This window comes from Canis lupus, chromosome 9 (assembly GCF_003254725.2).
Source record: "Canis lupus dingo isolate Sandy chromosome 9, ASM325472v2, whole genome shotgun sequence".
Lineage (NCBI taxonomy): Eukaryota > Metazoa > Chordata > Mammalia > Carnivora > Canidae > Canis > Canis lupus.
Window position 1 is genome coordinate 50592902 of NC_064251.1, and position 20971 is coordinate 50613872.

At 58.9% G+C, this 20971-nt stretch overlaps 1 protein-coding gene across 3 annotated transcripts in view; it reads left to right on the forward strand.

Moving 5' to 3' along the window:
• NACC2 (NACC family member 2) overlaps positions 1–20971 on the forward strand; it is a 67648-nt gene that overhangs the window by 21613 nt on the left and 25064 nt on the right. Inside the window, exons 2-3 of one of the 3 annotated variants that reach the window (XM_025475769.3) lie at positions 16240–16667; positions 17031–17187. In XM_025475769.3, coding sequence (XP_025331554.1) covers positions 16302–16667; positions 17031–17187 — 523 coding nt within the window. In that variant the 5' untranslated portion in view covers positions 16240–16301. Of the gene's footprint in view, positions 1–14755; positions 14892–16239; positions 17188–20971 lie in introns of those variants that run through there. The other 2 variants (XM_025475763.3, XM_025475762.3) reach the window with 2 other exon arrangements.

Genomic DNA, 20971 nt, shown 5'->3' on the forward strand with positions numbered 1-20971 from the left:
ATCTTGTGAAATGCCTTTGTCTCGATCATTTTCATTTCTCTGAAATCTGTTTGATAATAGTAGAGCAACCCCTGTTTTTTTTTTTATTATGCTTGCATGATTGATCTTTTTCCATCTTTTTCTTTTCAAATTGCCTGTATCATTATGTTTGAAAGTGAGTTTCTTGTAGAGAGCATATAAGTGGATCCTGGTTTGTTTCATCTACTCTGCCAATCTCTGTCTTTTAATTGGTATATTTAGACCATTTATATTTGATAGAATTATTGCTATGCCACGGCTTACATCTGCCATTTTATTTTTTTATTCTGTTTTTTTGTCCTTTTGTTTGTTTCTGTGCCTCCCCCCTTCCTGTGGGTCCCTTGACATTAAAATTTCATTTTGAAAAAAAAAATTTTCATTTTGATATATCTGAAGTTTTTTCTTTTTGAAAGAAAGCTTTAGTGAGATATAATTCACATACCATACAGTTACCCATAGGGTACACAATCCAGTGGCCTTTACTCTGAGTTTTGTAACCATCATCACAGTCTATTTTAGGACATTTTCATCAACCCAGAAAGAAGCCCTATCCTCTTTAGCTGTCACTCCTACTCCCTCTTTTCCTCCCTGATCCCCCACCACTTCTGGCTCTAGGCAACCACTGATCTGTTTTTGTTTTTGTTTTTAAGATTTTATTTATTTATTCACGAGAGACAGCGAGGCAGAGGGAGAAGCAGGCTCCACGCAGAGGGCCTGACATGGGACTCGATCACGGGACTCCAGGATCATACCCTGGGCTGAAGGCAGGCGCTAAACCACTGAGCCAGCCAGGGATCCTGTTTTATGTCTATCAATTGCTTGTTGTAGACATTTCATACAAATGGAATCATGTAATATGTGGTCTTTTATGATTGGCTTTCCTTTTTTTTTTTTTTAACTTAACACCATGTTTTCAGAGTTTATCCATGTTGTAGCATGTGCCAGTACCTCATTCCTTTTGATGGATGAACAATATTCCATTGTATAGCTGTGCCACATTTCGTTTATCCATTCTTCCACTGATGGACATTTGGGTTGTTTCCACTTTTTAGCTATTGTGAATAATGGTGCTATTCATACACCAGGTTTTGCATGGACATTTGTTTTAATTTCTCTTGGTTATACCTAGGAGTGGAGTTGCATATGGCAATTGGCAACTCCGTATTTAACCTTGAGGAACTCCCAGATTGTTATCCAAAAATGGCTGCACCCATTTACATTCCCATCACATCTTCCCCAACATGTTTAATCTGTCTTTTTGATGATAGCCATTCGAGTGAGTGTGAAGTGCTATCTCATTATGGTTTTGATTTGCATTTCCCTAATGGCCCATGATGTTGAACATTTTCTCATATGTGTATTGGACATTTGTGTAACTTCTTTGGGGAAACGTTACCAGATGCTTTGCCTATTTTTAAATTGGGTTATCTTTATTGTTGAGTTGTTGGAGTTCTTTATATATTCTAGATATAAGTTTCTTGTCAGAAATATGATTTCCAGCTATCCCTTCCCATTCTTTGTTACTTTCTTGATGGTGTCCTTTGATGCACAAAAGTTTTTAAATTTAGTGAAGTTAAGGGCACCTGTGGCTCAGTGGTTGAATGTCTGCCTTCAGCTCAGGTCGTGATCCTGGGGTCCTGGGATTGAGTTCCTCATCGGACTCCATGCAGGGAGCCTGCTTCTCCCTCTGCTTATGTCTCTGCCTCTGAGCTCTCGCTGTCTCTCTCGTAAAAATAAATAGATAAATAAAATCTTTAAAAAAATTAATGAAGTCAAATTTATCCAGTTTTCTTTTGTTGTTTGTACTTTTGGGGTCATATCTAAGACTCTGTTGCCTAATCAGAGGTTACAACAATTTACTCCTATGTTTTCTTTTAAGAGTTGTATAGTTTTGGGATGCCTGGGTGGCTCAGTGGTTGAGCATCTGCTTTTGGCCCAAGGCGTGATCCCAGGATTCAGGATCGAGTCCTGCATCAGGCTCCTTGAAGGGAGACTGCTTCTCCCTCAGCCTGTGTCTCTCTCTCTCTCGCTGTGTCTCTCATGAATAAATAAATTAAAATCTTAAAAAAAAAAAGAGTTGTATAGTTTTAACTCTTACATTCAGACCTTTGATTTGTTCAAAGTTAATTCTGGTAGATGGTGTGAGATGAGGGTCTAAATTCATTCTTTTACGTGTGAATATCCAGTTGTCCCAGCACCATATTTTGAAGATGATTCTTTTCTAGTTGAATGGTCTTGATCCCCTTGTTTGTGTCTAGATTTTCTCTTTTATTCCTCATGTCAGCTGCACTTTTGATTACTATAGCCTCACAGTAAGTCTTGAAACTGGGAAGTACGAGTGCTCTTTGTTCTTTTTCAGCTTTGTTTGGCTCTTCTGGGTTTCTTTTATTTCCGTATGAATTTTAAGATTGGCTTTTTCATTTCTGTGATGATATCAGCTGGGATTTTGATTAGAATCACACTGAATCTGTGGATGAATTTTGGGGAGTACTACCACCTTAATGTTAGGTCTACCAATCCACGAACATGGATATCTTTCCATTTATTTAGATCTTTAGTTTCTTTCAACAAAATTTTGCAGGTTTTTAAAGTGTAAGTTTTTATACTTCTGTTAAATTTACTTCTAAGTGTTTTACGCTCTTTGATGTCATTATAAATAGAATTATTTACTAATTTTCATTTTCAGATTGCTCATGGCATATAGAGACACATTTGAGTTTTGGTTATTGGTCTTATATGTTATAACCTTGCTGAATTCATTTACTAGTTCTAATTGTTTTTTGTTGTTGTTGTTGTTGATACCTTAGAATCTTCTGTGTTACAAGATCACGTCATCTACAAAGAGATAGTTTCACTTTTTTCTTTCTATTTTTTATTTCATTTTTCTGCCCAGTGGCCTCCACTAGAGACTCCTCTGCAGTGTTGACCTCCTTACCTTCTCCCACACCCTAGTAGAAGCAGCCAGTCTTCAACTGTTGAGTATGACATTGGTTGTGGATTTTCACATATGCGGTTTTTCAGGTTGAGAAAATCTCCATTTCTAGTTTACTGAGTGATTTTTTTTTTAAGATTTTATTTATTATTTATGAGAGACACAGAGGCAGAGAGAGAAGCAGGCTCTATGCAGGGAGCCCAATGCAGGACTCGATCTCAGGACCCTGGGATGACACCCTGAGCTGAAGGCAGACCCTCAACCGCTGAGCCACCCAGGCGTCCCTCACAGAGTGTTTTTATGTGATGGTTACGTGTTCCATGTTTTTAGATAACAAATGTTAGAATTATCTGACAGAGTTTAATGCATCCCTCCAGTGTTCTACAGTGTTCCATATTCCTGGAAGTGGAGGTCTAACATAATTTTGATTCCAGTTTTGATATCAGTTTGAATTATTTAATAGAGTTGACTATGAATTTTATATTTTTTCATAGTCTTGAGCCCAATGTAAAAGTAATGCTAGCTTTTCTGGTTGGTCACACAGTATTCAGATTAACTACTTTCCTCATGAGAAAACACATCCAGATCTTGATAATAAAATGCACACTAGATTTATAAGTCAAAGAAAAGACATGAGGTTCCCCTCCCAAAGTTATCGAGCAGCCTGATTTGTTCAAGATTATGGAAATTTGGAGTTTTATACGGAAATACTTTTTGAGCTGGTGGTTTCTCTGAAAAGGGTCCCCTTCCCTTTAAATGTTAGCTCATTTATAATATTAGAAGGTACCTTGCTTTATATTCTGGGAATTCTAGAGGTTTTAGATTTACAAAGTCATTATCTGTGGGACACCTGGGTGGCTCAGCAGTTGAGCGTCTGCCTTTGGTTCAGGGCATGATCCTGGGGTCTTGGGATCGAGTCCCACATTGGGCTCCCTGCATGGAGCCTGCTTCTCTTTCTGCCTGTGTCTCTGCCTCATTCTCTGTGTGTCTCTCATGAATAAATAAATAAATAAATAAATAAATAAATAAAGTCTTTTTTTTTAAAGTCATTATTTGTTAGCAAGTTGAGGACACAATTCTTTAAGAAACTCTAAGTCATGAACAATACTCTTCAGAGTTAGGAAAAACTCCAACCCAATGTGAGAGAGGGCTCATCTCAGGTCTAGACAGAGAGCACTTGCGGCATTAACCATGGGTCAGAAGTAAACACAGGGAGCGGCTCGCTCACCTCTCCTTGTCTGATGGGAGAGAGGTCTGTCTCTGCAGTGTGGACCTGAGCTCCATCCTTGATTGATGAGCGAACATGACTGGCAGCACAGATCAGACCCCCCTCGACCGCCCCGAAGAGTTTCCTCGTGGTCAGACTGGATCACCAGACCTCAAGCACCGCCTCCCCAACCTGCTCCCCGGCTTACAGTGTGGAGGTGCTCCTACAGGGCAGCCGAGACCCACCTCAGTGCTGGTGACTGCTCCTCCCTGTTCCTTGTCATGGGGCAGGGACATGGCCCGGACCCCAAGTTGCACAGGATTCAGGTGGGCTCACAGACTTGCCCAACGGCCAGAGGCAAAATAGTCTTGGAGGGAGAAATAAAGCATAAAAAGAGAAAAAGGCAGTCAGCTTGGGCTCAGATGGGGAGATGGGGCGCCGGTGCTTCGCCACATGCAGGCCGCCGGGTACCTGCTGGAGCACAGTGTTTCCTAAGGTGTGAATGAGAGCCTTGTGCCTGTGTGAGCGCGTGCGGAGGGTGTGCTGGGCTCCTAGTGGAGGGGCTGGTGGGGCGGGAGGCAGGGAGGGCAGGCCCTGGGGAGCAGGTGGGCCTGCAGGAGGAGCAGGTGGCCTCCTGGACCTGCCAGACGGCTGTCCTCGCCCATGGGGTGGTCTTTCCCTGCAGAGAGAAAGCTTGGCATCTTTCCTGGACAAGAACGATGTGTTAGGTGGAACCCGATGGAGTCTGGGTGGACAGTAAGGCAGAGGGGCTGCTCGTCTAGGAGCAATCGTGGGGGCAGCCCTGCTTCCCTGTGGTGAGGGGAATGGTTATGCTACTTCCAAGTGCTCAATGGCTCTCTGCAGTGTACCGCCCATCTGGAGCTGAGCTCTATCTCATGAGCTTGATCCCCTCCCCAGCCTGCCTGCCTGCAACCAAACCCCCTTTTCTGAGCAGGTGGTTTTGGGGTATCTTGCTGGGGGGGAACCGCTGGTTCCAGGTGCCATGTGGGCCCCATGCCCCTGCCCGCTTGTTCCCTCCGTCCACTGTTCCCTGTGCTCTGCTGTTGGGGAGCAAGTGCCAGCCTCCCCTGGACCCCAGGTTCTCCTGCAGCGCTGAGTTCCCAGCTGACCCCCCAGTGGCCAGGGCCCCCTTCGTGTTCTGCAGGGCTAGGGAAGCATTTTAGTGAAGTGGAGCAAGTGCCCGGAGCTGCCAGGTACACTGCCCGCCATGGCTCCCGAGTGGCTAGAGGCAGCACACGACATGGCCCAATGTCCCCACTACTCCCCACCCCACTATACCCTGTCAGGCCGTGGGAGGCCACCTGGGGTCTGGCAGGGTGTGAGCTGGGGGCTGCGCTCTCCCTGACCTCCATGAAATTCTACGGCAAATAGAGCCCAAGCCTGAGAAGGGCCTGCCACTGACCCCTCTCCACAGCCCCTGGATGGGGGTGGGGCGTCTCCTTCAGCCTAGGATGTGCGGTACCAGTGGGCCTTGTCCCTACTCTGGGACAACCTAGGATCAGTAGTGTGGTCTGAGGCGAGGCAGTCTGGGGGTATTACACCCTCACGCACACACCTGCCTCTACTTCCTCTGCCCCATCCCACCTGTGTGGACCCCCCATCTGCAGGCTCTCAGGAGGTTTTTGGGTCTGGGGGGGCTTCTGGCATGCAGAGAGGGGGAGGTTATGGCAGAGGTGCTGGCCCACAGCTGGATACCCAGAGAGCCAGAGCAAGGCAGGGGGAATGAGCCAGGGAGACCTGAGGCCCTGGGGTCCGGAGGGTGGTGAGGCCTTGCTCTGGGGCCCAGGGTGTCTTCAGGGCACTTGGTGCCCACCCAGCTGCATCTGGGATGGTCACCAGGCATATTCTGTTGCTATTCTGTCCTCTGGGCCGACTTCCGCCCTGGAGGTGCGATGGGTCTGTGGGTAGGTAGAGCCGGGTGGGGCCCTTAGCCCTGGGGGCCAGTAGGCCTGGCAATCCTCTGACCACACAGAAGGCCTTCCGCCCCCTCGTGTCAGCTGGCCAGCCTGCCCTGGTGTCCTGCCCTTCCTGGTGTGGGCACTGAGCCCTCCGTCTCTGGGCACACCGGCCAGCCCATCCCGTCCCATCCCTGTGCCACAGCGTCGGTGAGGTCTGGGTGTCTGCAGCCCTCACCTCCTGCTTGCCGTGGGAGCCACGTGAGACTCGGGGTGGGGGTTAACCTGAGGCCTGGTGGGGCCAGCCTGGTGCTCCCTGCCTGCCCCTGCAGACTCCTCTGTGGAGGAGGAGCCGCCTCTGGGAGGGGAGCCGGGTCCTGCCCACTGCTCCTGGGCTGTAAAGTCGGGTATTTATGGTCTTTATTTTTCATATCAGTAATTACCTTTTATGGCTCCAGCTGTAAGCGGCGGCCCGTGCCTCTGATCGCAGGCCGAGCACAGAACTACCCCGCCCTCCGCTCCTCCTTCATGTGGCAAGATGCCTCTGCCTCGCACAAGGACTTGGGGGAGATCTGGGCTGTGGTTAAGATTTTCACACTGGAGCACGAGGACAATTATGTGTAGCTTTTATTCGGCCCCCAGGATTCTTACTGCATTATCCGTATTTCCTTTAATTTGTGGGATTTCTAGTAAATGGGCTTAAAAATAGGTCTGGGCGTGATGCCAGGCAGATGCGGGCAGCAGGCATCTCTGTGTCTCCTCCTCCAAAGGCAGAGTGGGGCAACCCCTGTGTCACTTGGGCCTGTGCCTCCTACGGGTCCCCCCAAGGAGAGCAGGGCCGTGCCAGCCCAGGTGCCCTGACTCCTGGATGGGAAGTGGGGCTGGGTCTTGGCTCCTGCGGGGGTCCAGGACCAGGGCAGGTGCCTGGAGCTGTGGGGAAGGCAGGCTCGGGGGCGTTTGGGGTCTGTTGGGGTGAGGCCAGGTGGCTTACGTACCTATTTGCTCACTGGCTGGCAGCTTTGCCCCGGGGTACACCAGGTGTGGCCCGGCCCACAGGGCCCTGAGGTCTGTATGTCTAAGCCGCCTGCTTAGGTCCCAGATGCCCTTTGCTGCCTACCTGTGAGGTGGGCTCTAAGTAGCAGGTGTGGCCTCTGTCCCCCTCCCTCCCGGGCCTAGACCCTTCTGTTCTGTTGGCCCTGGTGTGTGTCTCCCTGCAGCTGGGAGGCCTGGCCCCCAACGGCAGAGTCAAAGCCCACCGGGTCTCTTCTGCCCATGCGGGGCTGGGGCATCCTTGAGACTCAGGAGACCTACTGCCCCGTCCTCTTGGCCCTGAGTGGCCTGGCGCACTGTCCAGGATTCTGTCCCCCAGCGTGGGGCATTTCCTGGGGGGCGGGGGGCGTTGGTTCTGGTTCTGCGCTGTCGCTAGAGCTGAGCAGGCAAAGCGCCAGAGTGTCCAGAGGGTCTCCTGTGGAGACTGGGAGAGGGACTCAGCCCCCACCCACGGGGTGGCCCCAGGCCCACAGGGGCCTCTGTGAGCTGGGTGGCCGCACGGAGTGGGTAGCAGGTTGTCCTCAGGCCTAGAAGAGGGCAGGGGGCAGGGAACTCCTTAGGGAGAAGGTGAGCAGGCTGGCCAGCCCTGTGGCACTGGGGAGGGGTCTGTGAGGCTCTGCAGGCATCTCCCCGACTCTGGGCCCTGACTGGATGGCCAGCGAGGCTGAGGTTGGCCAGGGAGCGGGTGGGGACCCCGCTGCCCAGCTCCAGGACAGCCACCACCGTGTCACCAGCTGTCAGCATGCCTGGGGCTCCAAGGTGGGGACTGCTGCATCGTGGCCCCCCCCCTCCAGTGGCTGATTTAGTATTTCTGTGTCGGTCTGATTTACATTAGGTTTTTAAGCATAATTAGAAATGCAGGGGAGCTTTGTGTCTTACCTCGACTATTTATGGCACGATATGCAGATGAGGAACGGCTATGAATATTAACGGCGGGGGTGTGTGGCGGAGTCACTGTGGGGAAGGAGTTGGTGACCCACAGTGTAGGGCAGCGTCTGCCTGCCACCCTGCCACCCAGACCCCCCCGGGCCCCTCCCCCCAGGCCCTGGGACCCCGCCACCCCCCACCGTACATAGGACGTTGGCAGGGGAGGATGCCCTGTGGGCCGAGGAGGGGGTCCAGCTCCACAGAGCCCCGCCAGCTGGGTCTGGGCAGCCCCAAGGGCTCCCCGAGCCGGAGGTGCGAGGGGGGGACCTCCTGTCAGCGGCCAGGGGAGGAGGAGGCCCGGCTGCAAGCTCATGGAGCTGGCTTTTTAAGTTATTAAACTATGCCCTAGGGAGACGCTCTTCAAGCTTACGTTATTTAAATTACAAATACGGGTGAGAGAGAGTGAGAGAGATTGTCGGCTCTGTTCAAAACACTGCTTCATTCTTTTGGAAGCCTTCTGGAACCGTTTTGTGGCTCATGTGCGGACCTGCTGGGTCCGTAGGGCTCCCGGCGGGCGGCAGGCCAGCCTGCTCCTTCTCTGAGTGACCTCAGGCCGTGTTTGTTTGGCCCCAACTGCACGCCCACACTAAAGGCAAAATATTTGAGAGTGATGGGTCGGAAGACAACGTTGGTGGCAGGTGGTCATACTGGGTGGCAGTGGCCTGTCTGACGGAGCCCCGCAGGTGTGGGTCACCAGACTGGACCCTTGTCAGAGCCCATGCAGTGGACACCTGCCCCGATGCAGGACCCACTCTCCCACCCGCTGGGGGCGTGTTCAGCCTGCGCCCAGCTCCGTGGCCCGGCAGTGTGGCTCCAAGGGCTGGTGCCACCTGCACTGTGGCCTGGGTCCTCTTCTTGGGAGAGGGCACCTGGGAGGGATTGATAAGCACGTGTTTGAATTTGCACATGCTGGCACAGCTCCCTTTTCTGTTTGGGGGATGAAAAAGAAAGGCTTCCAGGCAAACGTTTGTTAGTAAAGTTAAAACTGGTTTCATTGCTTGATGGTGGTCCAGGCTGTGGTCTGGGGTGGAGACCACCAGGGGCCTGGGGCTCAGGGCGCCAGGGTGGGAAGTTTCAGAGGCCCACGTGTCCCTTCCCCTGGCACGAGGGGCTCCAGGCTGAATGCCCATGGGGTTCTGCTCTGCAGCCGAGCCCTGGGGGCCAGGCCAGAGTTGCCTCCCTGTTGTGGGGCTAGTCCTCCCTCCCTGGATAGTGAAGTGGACACTGGCTGGGTGCTGTTGTGGGATGCTGGGGAGACGTTGGCCCCCTGGCCTCTGCGGGAAGCATGCACTTGGTGCCTCTCTCCCGTCCACACCCACCTGGAGAACAGGGGCTGGGAGGTGAGCATACAGCAGGCAGAGGAACCCAGCGGCAGAGGAACCCAGGGAACAGGGGCTGGGAGGTGAGCATACAGCAGGCAGAGGAACCCAGTCGGGGACTGTGGAGAGGGGCTCCTGGTAGCCTAGCCCTGCTTCCGCTCACCCCAGTCTTCAAGGGGTGACGGGCCCTTCCATTAGCAGCGAGGCCATGGCTGCTCAGCTTTGTTTTATGATGTATTAAAAGTTTAATGCTAACCCGAGCACCAAGCTGGTTGGTGCCTCACCCAGCGCCCCGGGGCCTGGCCCACCCTGAGCAGGGCAGCCGGGCAGGCTTGCTGAAAACCAGCACCTGCCGTGACCCTTTGGGGGGTCAGCCAGCCTCCCTCGCTCCCCGCAGTGGCAGAGCAGCATTCACTGTGGCCGGCCACCAGTGCGCTCAGCTCCTGTAGCGTAACCAAAGCCTGCGCTCTAATCGAAAAGCCCAGGCAAGTGCTCTGCGGGCCTCAGTCCAAAGTGAGCCTCCCTCCCCGAGGACCCCTCCTCACCCTCCCTTCCTGCTCACAGTGTGTGCATGCTGACTCACGGGGTAACTCGGGGGCGGTGGGGCGGTGGGGCGGTGGGGCGCTGTCCTGGGGGTGTGGCCTGGCACCTTGACTTTAGGAGGCAGCCTTGTGGCCTGGCCGCTGTGACCTGGCCGTGGGGGCCGGGAGGCCAGGGAGGCAGGGAGGTGAAGGGGCTCCTTTGGTCCTGGCCCACCCGCCTGCCAGGGTGGGTGTGATAGCTGTGCGTGTGTCCGGGCCCTGGCCTCTTATTAGAGTGGAAGAATTAAATCCTGCACAATAATTGTATTTAATTTCAGTTACGTCGCCTATCCTCTCCTTGTGGTGGTCACCCCACAGAAGTTAAACGTTGCATTCCTCCACCTCAGGAGGCTCCCTGGGATCTGGGGGAGGGGGGGTACGGCAGGGCGAGGTGTGGCAGGGCCAGGGTCCTGGCAGGGCTTCTCAGGACATCAGGCCGGGACCTGGGGACCCTGGGAAGAGGCCCCTCCGCTGGGCTCCCCATCCTTGTCTGGCTCTCTGGGCCCCAGGGGGAGTCCTTGGCACATTCCTGGTACCTGTTGGGGTCCCTACCCCCCCAGGTGCATGAGAGCCTGGCCGCACCCCGAGAAGCTGTGCCCCATTTGCATCCTGCTTAGGCTCTCAGGTCCTGCTCGGTGCATGTGTGTGGCTCTTAGGACCAGTACCTCCACCTCCTCCTCACCAGGTCTTCCCTCCTCTTTCCTCCTGCACCTGCAGGCAGGCTGCCCTTGGGGGACTGGGAGGAGCTCTGCTTGATGGCCCAGAACTGCAGGTCCTAGGTACTGGCTCTCCCTACAGGAGTGGTCTGTATGGGATGGGGGTACCCCCTGAGGCTGGCACAGCTACAGGGGCTGGACTCCGACTTTGGGATTTCCCAAAGTGGATTCCATGGTGGAGGGTATTATGAGGAGGGAGGGTTCCATGGTGCAGTGGCTTGGAGGATGGCCAGAGTGGACCAAGAGCTCTTTGATGTCTCTCCTGGCTCTTGAGAGCCTTCCTGACACCAGTGGGCATGGTGACTCTGGCCGTGGGGGAGAAACCCAGTGGGAGCTGTTTGAGAAGCAGGAAGATGGGGAGACTGGCAGGGAAGGGGGAAGGTGTTCTGGATGGGGCACGGTCCCACCGCCTGGGGAAAGGTGAGAGGGTGTCCCCGCTGCCCTCAGCCCACTCAGGTCCTGGGGCCCTCCTCTCTGGCTGCTGCCCGAGGGGCGGCCCGTGGCCTGTCCTGCTTTCACAGCTCCAGGCGCAGAAACCAAACCTTTATTTTATTGTTTTCTCCTAAAGTTCGGCTTTGTTGGCGTCCAGGCCCAGGCTTCTAAGAAAGCAATCGAAAACCAGCCCCCTCGGGGCTCTCCTGTACCAGGCTATGGGGCAGCAGCTTCACCTGTGCAGGTGGCTTGAGGACACAGCAGCAACAGCACACTTGTCCTCCATCCCCGGGGACCAGACAGCCTTCTCACCTTCCAGGGGAATAATGGTCCCCTCTCTGAGTGCGCAGCCTGGCCCCCAGCCCTGAAGTGTAGGTGTGGGCGGAGATGGGCGGCGGGGGTGGGAGTGGGAGCAGGGGCAGAGGGAGCCACCTGCCTTACCACCCCTCCTGTCCAGGTCATGGTAGGTAGCAGTCATCATGGGGCAGGTGACTGAGGCACAGAGCATGCTAGGCTCAAGCCAAGTGCTTCACCGATACCGTTTCCCTCAACTTTGTGGTGACCGTCCGAGGGTAGACCTGACCCCCAGTTGACAGATGAGCACCCCAGATGCAGTGCCATTTGCTTGAGGCCGCAGGACATGGACACAAAGTAATCGGGGCAGGGGCTGGCATAGGGAGGTATTCCTTGGTGGGGCCCAGGATTCCAGCCCTGCTGACAGGCAGAACCTGCTGTTTGAAGGGACAGGCTCTGAGGGCCTCCCATTGTCCCCTGCTCTCGGTTTGGGACCCGACCACTGGCCTGCCCAGCCTCGAGCAGTGGGGACCCTCTGGGGACTGGTGTGCAGTGCACCTTTGCTGGCTTGGCCCACCCCTCCCCAGGCTGGGTCACCCCCTTTCAGTACCAGGGCCCTCATCTGGCCCTGGGGACCCTGCCCGCCGCCCTCTGGGGGACACCTGACAGCAGGTGCTGTGGGTCTGTGAGGGGCCGTTTGGGGTGCCCAGCATTTGGCTAAATGCCCACCAGGCATCGGGCAGACTACCCTGCCCTTCTTCAGCTCAAGAGTGGTACCTGGCAAGCCTCTCTGAGGAGGTGACGGGGAGGAGGTTCCTGAAGTCAGCAGGCCCATCCCAGGGAGAGCTGGGGGATGGCTCCTGCAGGAGTTGTGTGTGCCTGGGCTCTGTCTCCCCACCCCCCCCCCGTCGTGGGTGCCACCATCCTTTGGCCTGTGGGTGTCTCTGTGTTTCCCCAAGTCTCCCTCTGTGGCTGGTGGCATGTGGGGGCTGTGTCCCCAAGCCCCACCCCAAGCCTTCAGCCCCCTCATCTTGGGGCCGTTGGGCTTCTCTGGGGCCCCAGGAAAGGGAGACCACCAGGACAACACAACCCAGTCTGGGAGCCCAGCAGGGCTTCTGGCAGGACTTCTCTGGGTCCATCCTTCTGGGTCTGGGTGAAGGGGAGCTGGCGAGTCTGCCTCCCCCCCACCCCTGGGTGTGCAGACACCCATGTTCATGTGGATACTCACTCCAAGCCTGCTGCTGCCCAGGGCAGCCAAGGAGTGGCAGTTTCCTAAGGCTGTCCATGGCCCCACGTGGCTTCCTAAGGGCGGTGGGGACCCGGCTGTGAGGGGTGTGTGGCCTGAAGCCTGTCTTGCTGTTGACCAGGCCCACCGCCCACTGGACTTGCTTCATCCAGGTGGGGGTGAGGGAGGGCTGAAGTTTGGATTCGCTCCATCGCCAGGGGACCAGGCCCTCATATCTCCTTCCTGGGCCAGGCTCCTGTGCCCTGCCGCCAGCCGAGCCCCCATGTCCCTCCCTCTAGGCCCCCCATGATCGCACCCCCCCCCAGCTGGCCTCTGGATCCTCAGAGCAGCGAGCGGGGACCATTTCTGCCAACACTGCAGCCACAGTGCTGGTGTCACCACACTGAGGGTTCTCATTGTCCCCTGTAGGAGGCGCAGAGCCCCCTGAGGAGCCCCAGCCAGCCACTGCCCCCGGGGCGGGGCGGGGGGGGGGGCTTTCCCACACCTGGATTTCTTCCTGCTCTCATCCTTCCTCCGTGTTTTATCTGCTCTCGGAAGCTGAGCCCAGGGTGTGTGAATGGGGAGGCGCCAGATGGCCCTTTCTTTCTCTCCGGATGCTGCTGCTCGCTGGTGGGAGGGCTGCCGCCTGGCCCCCCAGCCCCTCCCAGCTCCAGTGGCCAGGGTTTGTGCTTGAGGTGGACTCTGCGCTGGGTGCAGCAGGGGACCACACTCAGCCATTGCCAGTCTTGACTCTCTTTCTGCAGGTGCGTAGGCTCTTCCCAGAGCACAGTTAGTGGCAAGAGGGAAACTGAGGCTGGGCAGGCCACAGGTGGTTGAGTCTAGACCAGGACAGGCTGGGTGCAGAGCACAACCTCCCCTCCCCAGAAAAGCCCAGGAGCCATCAGATGTGGAGGGCCTTCATACTGTCAGCATCACGGTGGGGGGGTGACCATGCTGCCCCCCAGAAGGGAGGGGTCTGTCAGCACTGCTGGTTGCAGCCCCCCATATGGGCCTGTCCTAGTTGTACTTGCAAAGTAGTTGTTCTTGAAAAGACCCGTGTCGGGGGCTAGGGGACAGGGTGACTTCTCTGGGTGAGTGGGATGGGGTGCAGGGGTACAGGAGTGGGACCTGCTGCTCAGGGGGGCCCCGGGGAGAAGTGGGGAGGCAGGTGTAGAGTGCTAGAGGCTCAGGGCCTCATCTCCCACCTGGGCTTTCCTTTCTGCTTCGTTTTCTCATCACCCCTCTCCCCTGGGCTCCCCCTCCTCGGCTCTACCCTCATCATCCAGCTTCTGCCTGTCTGCCCTGCCTGCCCCCCACCCTCTTGCCCCCCCATACCTGCCGTGCCCCCATCTTCCCCACCCCATCCTGTTCTCCCATACTCCCCCCTGCCCTCTCCTCTCCTTGTCCTCCCCCCCACCGTCCCCCTTCACCCTCCCATCCTCCGTCCCCCTCACCCCATGCCCTATCCCAAGCACCCTCATCCCCCTGTCCCCCATCCCCCTTCATCTCCACCCTCACGTCCCTTGTTCCCCCTCTGCCCCCTGGCCTGCCCCCCCAAGGCCCCCACCCGGCCCCCTGCCCGGCCCCCTGCCCGTCCAGCCCGCCCAGTGGAGTTGGGTGGCCCTGCCAGCCCTGCAGACTGTTTGGAATAGTTTAAATGCTTTGACACTCGGGCTGCATCGGGTGGCAGAGCGGCAGTTTACTGGGTAATTCACATGCAGAGCCGCACCATAAATCTCGGGCGCTCAGTTGCCGTGGCACCACGGAGCGTTTCCCCACGTACAGTACAGTATTTCTGCCATCTTTGTTTGCATTGCGGTGAGTCATCAAAGTCTGTCTTGTACCAACACCCGGAGCCGTGCATTCCTCTGGCACCAACACTCCACTGTTTTTAAAGCTGGGGCTGGAGCTGGCATTTACTTGGGCTCCCAAATCAAAGGCGGCTATTCATTCCCAAGAGCTGCCTGAATGTCCGTCTGCATCCGGCCTCTTCATTTAGATGCTGTGCGCTGCCCCGGAGAGCCGGGCTGGGTGCAGCTGAGCTGCGGCCGCCAAGCCCGGCGCGGAGACTCTGCCCTGCTCCTGCTGCTGCTGCTGCTGCTCCTCCTCCTCCTCCTCCTCCTCCTCCTCCTCCTCCTCCTGCTCTCCCGGCTCCTCGCGCCCTCCCCACCCCAAGGGCTCCCGCTCCGTTTGCTGCATTCCCGGAGCAGCTGGCGAGCCTGCCCCTGCCAGACTGAGCGGGCAGTGCCGGGCCACCGGCGGCAGCCGCCGAAGGTAGGTCTCCCCTGCGGGCGGGCGCCGCGGGCTGGCCGGCAACTTCTCCGCAGCGGGGGCACTGCGGGCCCTCCCCCGGCGGCCACCCATCTGCCCAACTCCAGTCGCCGGGGTCCGGGCGCTCCGCCCTCCCTCTGCCCTCCCTCCCCCCTGCCGCCCGGCGCCTCTGCGGCCGCCTGCACTTTCCTCCCGCGGGACAGAGCGGCCCTTTGTGCGGGCGCTGCTGTGCGGAGTTGGGCCGGCGCCTTCTCCACCCGGCCGGCACCAGCCCCCCTCCCGAGCCCTGGGCAGCAGATCCGCCTCGCTGGAGCTCTGCCCCCGCCCTGGGGGCGCCCGGCGGCGGAGGCAGCGGCTCCCAGAGCCCTTGCCGGGTCTCTCCCCTGTCTCCCCCGACCCCTTTAGTCACCTGGGCTGGGAGCGAGCCAGCCAGGATTGGCCAGCGTGGGGAGCCGGGGGACGGGGAGGGCGGGCAGATGGGGCTGCGCCAGGCTCCCAGCAGCCGGTCCAGCCCTGTCCCTGACAGTGCCGGCGGCCTGGGGAGCCGGTCCCGGGGGAGGGGCCGCCTGACCTAGCTTCGGCTCCTTCCCCTGGGTGCCCCCACCCCTAGCCTTCTACCTCCACGGCAGCGGCCGGCAGGGCGGACGGGCGGCTTCTCAGCCAGTGGGGCGGGACCCTCCCCTTGCCGGTCCTCAGTCCGTCCGTCCGTGCGGCTGCTCTGAGGGAAAAGAAGACAAACCAGAAACCAAAAGCCTCCAGAAGGGCCCCTGCAGGACCCGCTGGCTCTGGGTGGTGGCCCCTCCCAGGGGAAGGGCTGTGAGGGGCTCCTCCGCCGCTAACTTTTTCTTGGGGAGAAGAGTTTGCAGACACGGCCTGCTGCCCTCTCCCCTCCTGGCAGCCGCGCGTGGCAGTGCCCTGTTCCATGTTCCATCCTCTCCGTCCTCTCCGTCCTCCTCAAGCGCAGGCCTCCGCTTCTGTCCCTGGCTTCTGCTCAGACGGGGCGTTCCTGCCCGAGGGTGCAGGCGCTGTCCTGGGGGTGGGCTCTGGGCGCCCCTCAAGGTGGGGGGAGCGTTCCGCAACTCCCCCTCCCGCCCCCGCCGGCCGGAGCGGGGCTGTGCAGCTCAGAGTCTGTGCAGTGCTGGCCACAAGCCCAGCCAGGGTCCCGCCCGGAGGAGCTTGGCCTCAGGACGTCCCCTGGGTTGCTCGCCCTGCTGGGGGGGCCCGGGAAGGGCACCGCATGCGGGGGGGGGGCGGCGCGGACATGCCGGGGTGGTGCATTCCCATAGGCTCGCTGGTGGACCCCGCCGTCCAGGAGCCTGACTGAGGTGTCCCCATGCCCTCTCTCCCGCAGATGTGCCCCTCTCGGGCGCTCCCGCGCTGAGTCTGAGGCGAGCCCTCTAGCGCCTGCCCGCCATGTCGCAGATGCTACACATCGAGATCCCCAACTTCGGGAACACCGTGCTCGGCTGCCTCAATGAGCAGCGCTTGCTGGGCCTCTACTGTGATGTGTCCATTGTGGTCAAGGGCCAGGCTTTCAAGGCCCACCGGGCCGTCCTGGCCGCCAGCAGCCTGTACTTCCGCGACCTGTTCAGCGGCAACAGCAAGAGCGCCTTCGAGCTGCCGGGCACTGTGCCGCCCGCCTGCTTCCAGCAGATCCTGTCCTTCTGCTACACGGGCAGGCTGACCATGGCGGCCAGCGAGCAGCTCGTGGTCATGTACACGGCCGGCTTCCTGCAGATCCAGCACATCGTGGAGCGCGGCACCGACCTCATGTTCAAGGTGAGCTCGCCCCACTGCGACTCGCAGACCGCCATGATCGAGGACGCCAGCTCCGAGCCCCAGAGCCCCTGCAACCAGCTGCAGCCGGCCGCCCCCACAGCCCCCCCCTATGTCGTGTCCCCCTCTGTGCCCATCCCGCTGCTGACCCGAGTGAAGCATGAAGCCATGGAGCTGCCGCCGGCTGCTGGCCCGGGCCTGGCCCCCAAGCGCCCTTTGGAGACGGGGCCCCGGGATGGCACGACGGTGGCGGCGGCCGCCACGGCGGCGGGCGCTGCCCCTCTCAAGCTGCCCCGGGTCTCCTACTACGGGGTGCCCAGCCTGGCCACCCTCATCCCCAGCATCCAGCAGGTGCCCTACTCCCAGGGGGAGCGGACCAGTCCGGGGGCCAGCAGCCTGCCCACCACGGACAGCCCCACCTCGTACCACAATGAGGAGGATGAGGAGGATGACGAGGCCTACGACACCATGGCGGAGGAGCAGTATGGCCAGATGTACATCAAGGCCACTGGCAGCTATGCAGGTAACGTGCGGCGGGGGCCTGGCCCCGAGACCCAACTGCCAGTGTAGCTGCGCCCCCTGCCCTGGTGGGCAGAGGTGAGCCTGATCCCTGCCCCTCTGGCCGTGACCACTCGGGGAGGCTGCTGTGCCAGGGGAGTGCAGGGGACGGTCCCTGACCCAGGCTAGCTGAGCAAGAGGGGCAGGGTCTTAGCTGAGGACCAGATGGTCATTTGATGCCGGATGAAACCCCCCCAGCCTGTGTGATGGGGCCTGCTCTCCCCTGGGCCCAGAGGAGACCCAGGGACCTGCCCGAGGGCTCATAGGATAGTGTGCGGCCCACCTGCTCGAGGCTGGGGTGATCTGTCTGCCTGCCCTTTGACCTGAGCCTTCTTCCCCCACCTGCCCAGGTGCTCTCCCCTTCCCTGTGACTCGGCGAGGCCAGAGACTCCCCAGTGCCTGGCTCATTTGGGTCCAGCACCAAGGGACAGGCTGGAAAGTGCTTGTTGGACTGAGTGAGCTGCTCCCCCCACATTGTTGGTGGGGGGCTCCCCTGCGGGGGACCTACACCCCTGAGATGCCCCAACTTAACCTGGTGTTCTAGACCACATCCTGGTCCCCAGAGACTTCAGGGTTTGCTGGGCAGAGGGTCCGGTAATTGGGGCCCCAGCCCCAGATCGGGTGTCCACCTGCCTTCCGTGTTCCCCGAAAACTGGCTCTCTGCCTGGGCCCGCTGCCCGCTCATTTGCTTGCAGGGCCCATGTCCAGTGGACGGGCTCTGGACACACGGTGCCAGCGGGAAGTGACGTTCCAGAGTGGGGGCGCAAAGGGTAGTATGGGGACTCTCTCCTCTGTCCCTATGTCCTGCTGCCCTGATGAGGTCCCCCACCTCCAGGTGGGTACTGGTCAGCAGTGCTGGGGGGTGGGGGACCCGACTAGCTGGGGCCCTTGGGACAGCCACTCCCTGGGAGCAGCCAAGGATGTGTGTCTCTCAGCGCTGTGGGAAGTGGGGAGCCTCTGCCCTGGGCTCCTCAGGGGCTGTGGGTAGTTGGTTTCTCCCTAGAACTCATTGCTTTATTTGAATGCATGTTGTTAGATTTGCATGAATTCCACAGGACCTTAGCACAGACACCACCTTGATCTGGACTTGCTGCTTCCTCTCAGTGGCAGAGGGAAGGGCTTGGTGTCCCAACACCAGGAAAGCTGCAGGCTCTGGCTCGGTCCTTCAGAGGGCCACTGGACTCAGGCCTCAGGGAGGCCCCCGGGGACCTGCCCCGAGTGCAGTTCCCTCTGCCCGCTGCTCACAGGCACCTAGGGTCTGGGTAACCTGCCAGGTGCAGGCAGAGGGAGCTGGGACCTGCCCAAGGAGCCACTGTGGTTCCCCATGGAGCCGACAGGATCCCAACCTCCAGACATCTCCATGTGGTGTGGCCACAGGCCTTGGCACGTATGGGATGGTGAGAAACAGGACAAGGTGCTGGGATCGCTGGGCAGGTACATCTGCCCCTTCACCCGGACGTGCCTGGGGCCCTCTTCCCACCTGGACAGTAGTGGCCTACCTGTGTCCTTGGGTTTTCCAAGGAACCTGTGGGACAGTGGCCCTGGAAAGGCCAGGGTGGGGGTTGGAGGCCAAGCTGCCCTGGGCTGCCTCATAGCCTTGGTAGTGACCTGGCTTTCCCACCTGTCCCCCACCTCAGCTCTCAACCAAGATGCCAGGGGCACAGGCCTGGCCCGGGACATTGTGTCCGCGGAGGGTCACCCATCCATCTTCTCCCTGGGGGCGTCGAGGGAGGATGGGAAACGGGAGAGGGAAGTGGGCATGGGCGAGCCGCCCATGGGGCCAGCCCAGGGTGCTACAGTCTGGGTTTTCTCCTCGGCTAGACCATAATTGGGGCAGGGAGGGGGGGTGTGATTTCTTGGTTAAAATCTAGGTTATTGGCAGTGACGTCGCTGGCATCACTGGGCGCCGGGTGAGCAGGGAAGAGGGCTGTGGGGGAGGGGGCCGTAGGGGCCAGCGGGTCGGGGGAGCCGCCCCCAGAGGCCAGCTGCCCGCACCCCAGGCTCCCTCTGTGCACTGGCTCGGCTTGCGGAGGGGGTGTCCTCAGCCCCTCGGGCTGCTGAAGAGCCTGCTGCCCATAGTCTGGGGCCCTGACACAGGTTGGGCAGGGCTGGCTCTGAGCTGTGGAGTCGGGAATGCCCCAAGGTGCACCCCCATTTGTGAGGACCCTCAGGGATTCCCCTGCCGCCTGGCCTCTTTACCCACCCATCAGCTGAGAGGCTGGCCTGAGTCACCTTCAAGGGTCTTTTGACCTGCACCCCTGTGGGAAGGCATGGGACTGCCCACGGGGCCCTGTGTCCACCCTCCACCTCGGGAAGAACCAGTAGTAGCTCCTGCCTGGTGAGCCTCTCGTTTTGGAGATCAGGGAATTCAATATGACAGATGAGGTTGGCTGGCCGTCCCCTGGCAGCCTCGCTGGGTTCCTGCCTCTGTCCCCTGCGTCTCCTGCGCTCCTTCCAGGTCCTACCTACTGGGCCATGGTAGGGAGACACCACTGCTGACTTACCTTGTCCCTGGGGACACTGGCGTGGTTTCTAATTTGTTGCTCTTAGGACCCAGTGGCCAGGAAGGGCCTGACCAGGGGCAGGGGATGTGGGCAGGGTGAGTCAGGCTGCCTCCTGGTGCCCCCAGCCCACATCTTGGGGCAACGTGGTCCCTCTATCCCTTCCTCCTAGCTCCTGGCTCGGGGCGGGATCTCCGCGGGGCTCGGGAAGCCCCTGCTCCAGCTCTGAGCTCTGGAGGGATGGGGTCTTCACACCTGCTGCTGCACTGGGAGTGAGGCGCTGCTCCTGTCATGGCAGAGGGTGGGGCACGGAGGGTGCCCCAGTGCAGTACAGGTCTGTCCCCAGGCTCTCCGCAGGCCGTGAGCAATGGTGGCCCAGATGAGACAGGTGGATGGCAAGCAGGCCTTGATGTTGGCTCGGTCACCACGAGGCAGGATGGGCTGCCCCCTGGCCCCAGGGAGTGAGGCTTAGGGGCGGGAAGAGTGAGCCTACCAGGGTGTGGTGAGAGGGGCTTGCTGTGCGACCTCTGCAGGGGTGGGGAATGAGGGTGGCCAGAGGGGCCACCCCTGTGCTACTCTGCCATGGCTGGGGTCCACGTGGTACCTCCACTGCAGGTCCAGCCCCTCCTCAGGGTGGGCAGATGCTTAATGGTCACTGGCAGATGTTGGTTCCTGAGACACAAGCCCTCCTAGCCAGGCATGGATGCCAGCCATCCCCTAGGAGGGGACCCCCACAGGATGCCGGCCAGGACAGATGGCCATGCACTGGTGTCCGTGTGTAGCGGGCCTGCCCGGCCTTGCTCCCACCTCCCCTCTGGGGGCTGGCCAGCTCCCCTGGGTCTACCCATCGTCCCAACACCGGGACGCAGGTTGGACGCTGGTGGTGCTCAGGTCCAGGTGTGGGGGGCTGGACGCATGGCTCTGCCTGCTGCGAGCAGGAGCTGCAGATGGTCCCTGTGAGCTCTGCCCCGGACCAGGCCCCATTTAGTGGCACCCACGAGGTCGGTACTGCGTCGACTGCCCCTCTACCACGGCGCCCTGCCTGTCATGGGCCGCACCACCTGCAGCCCAGCTGTACTTGGGGGTCCCGCAGAGAAGGGGAAGGCCAGGTTTGTTCTGCGAATCTCAAGCCCAGCCAGCCCTCACTGGCCTGGCCTGGCCGGGGGTGTCCCCACGACTTTAGAGCTTGGTGCTGGCACGGGGAGGCCCTGGGAGCAGTGGGTGCTTCCTGTCCCTGGCCTGGTGAGC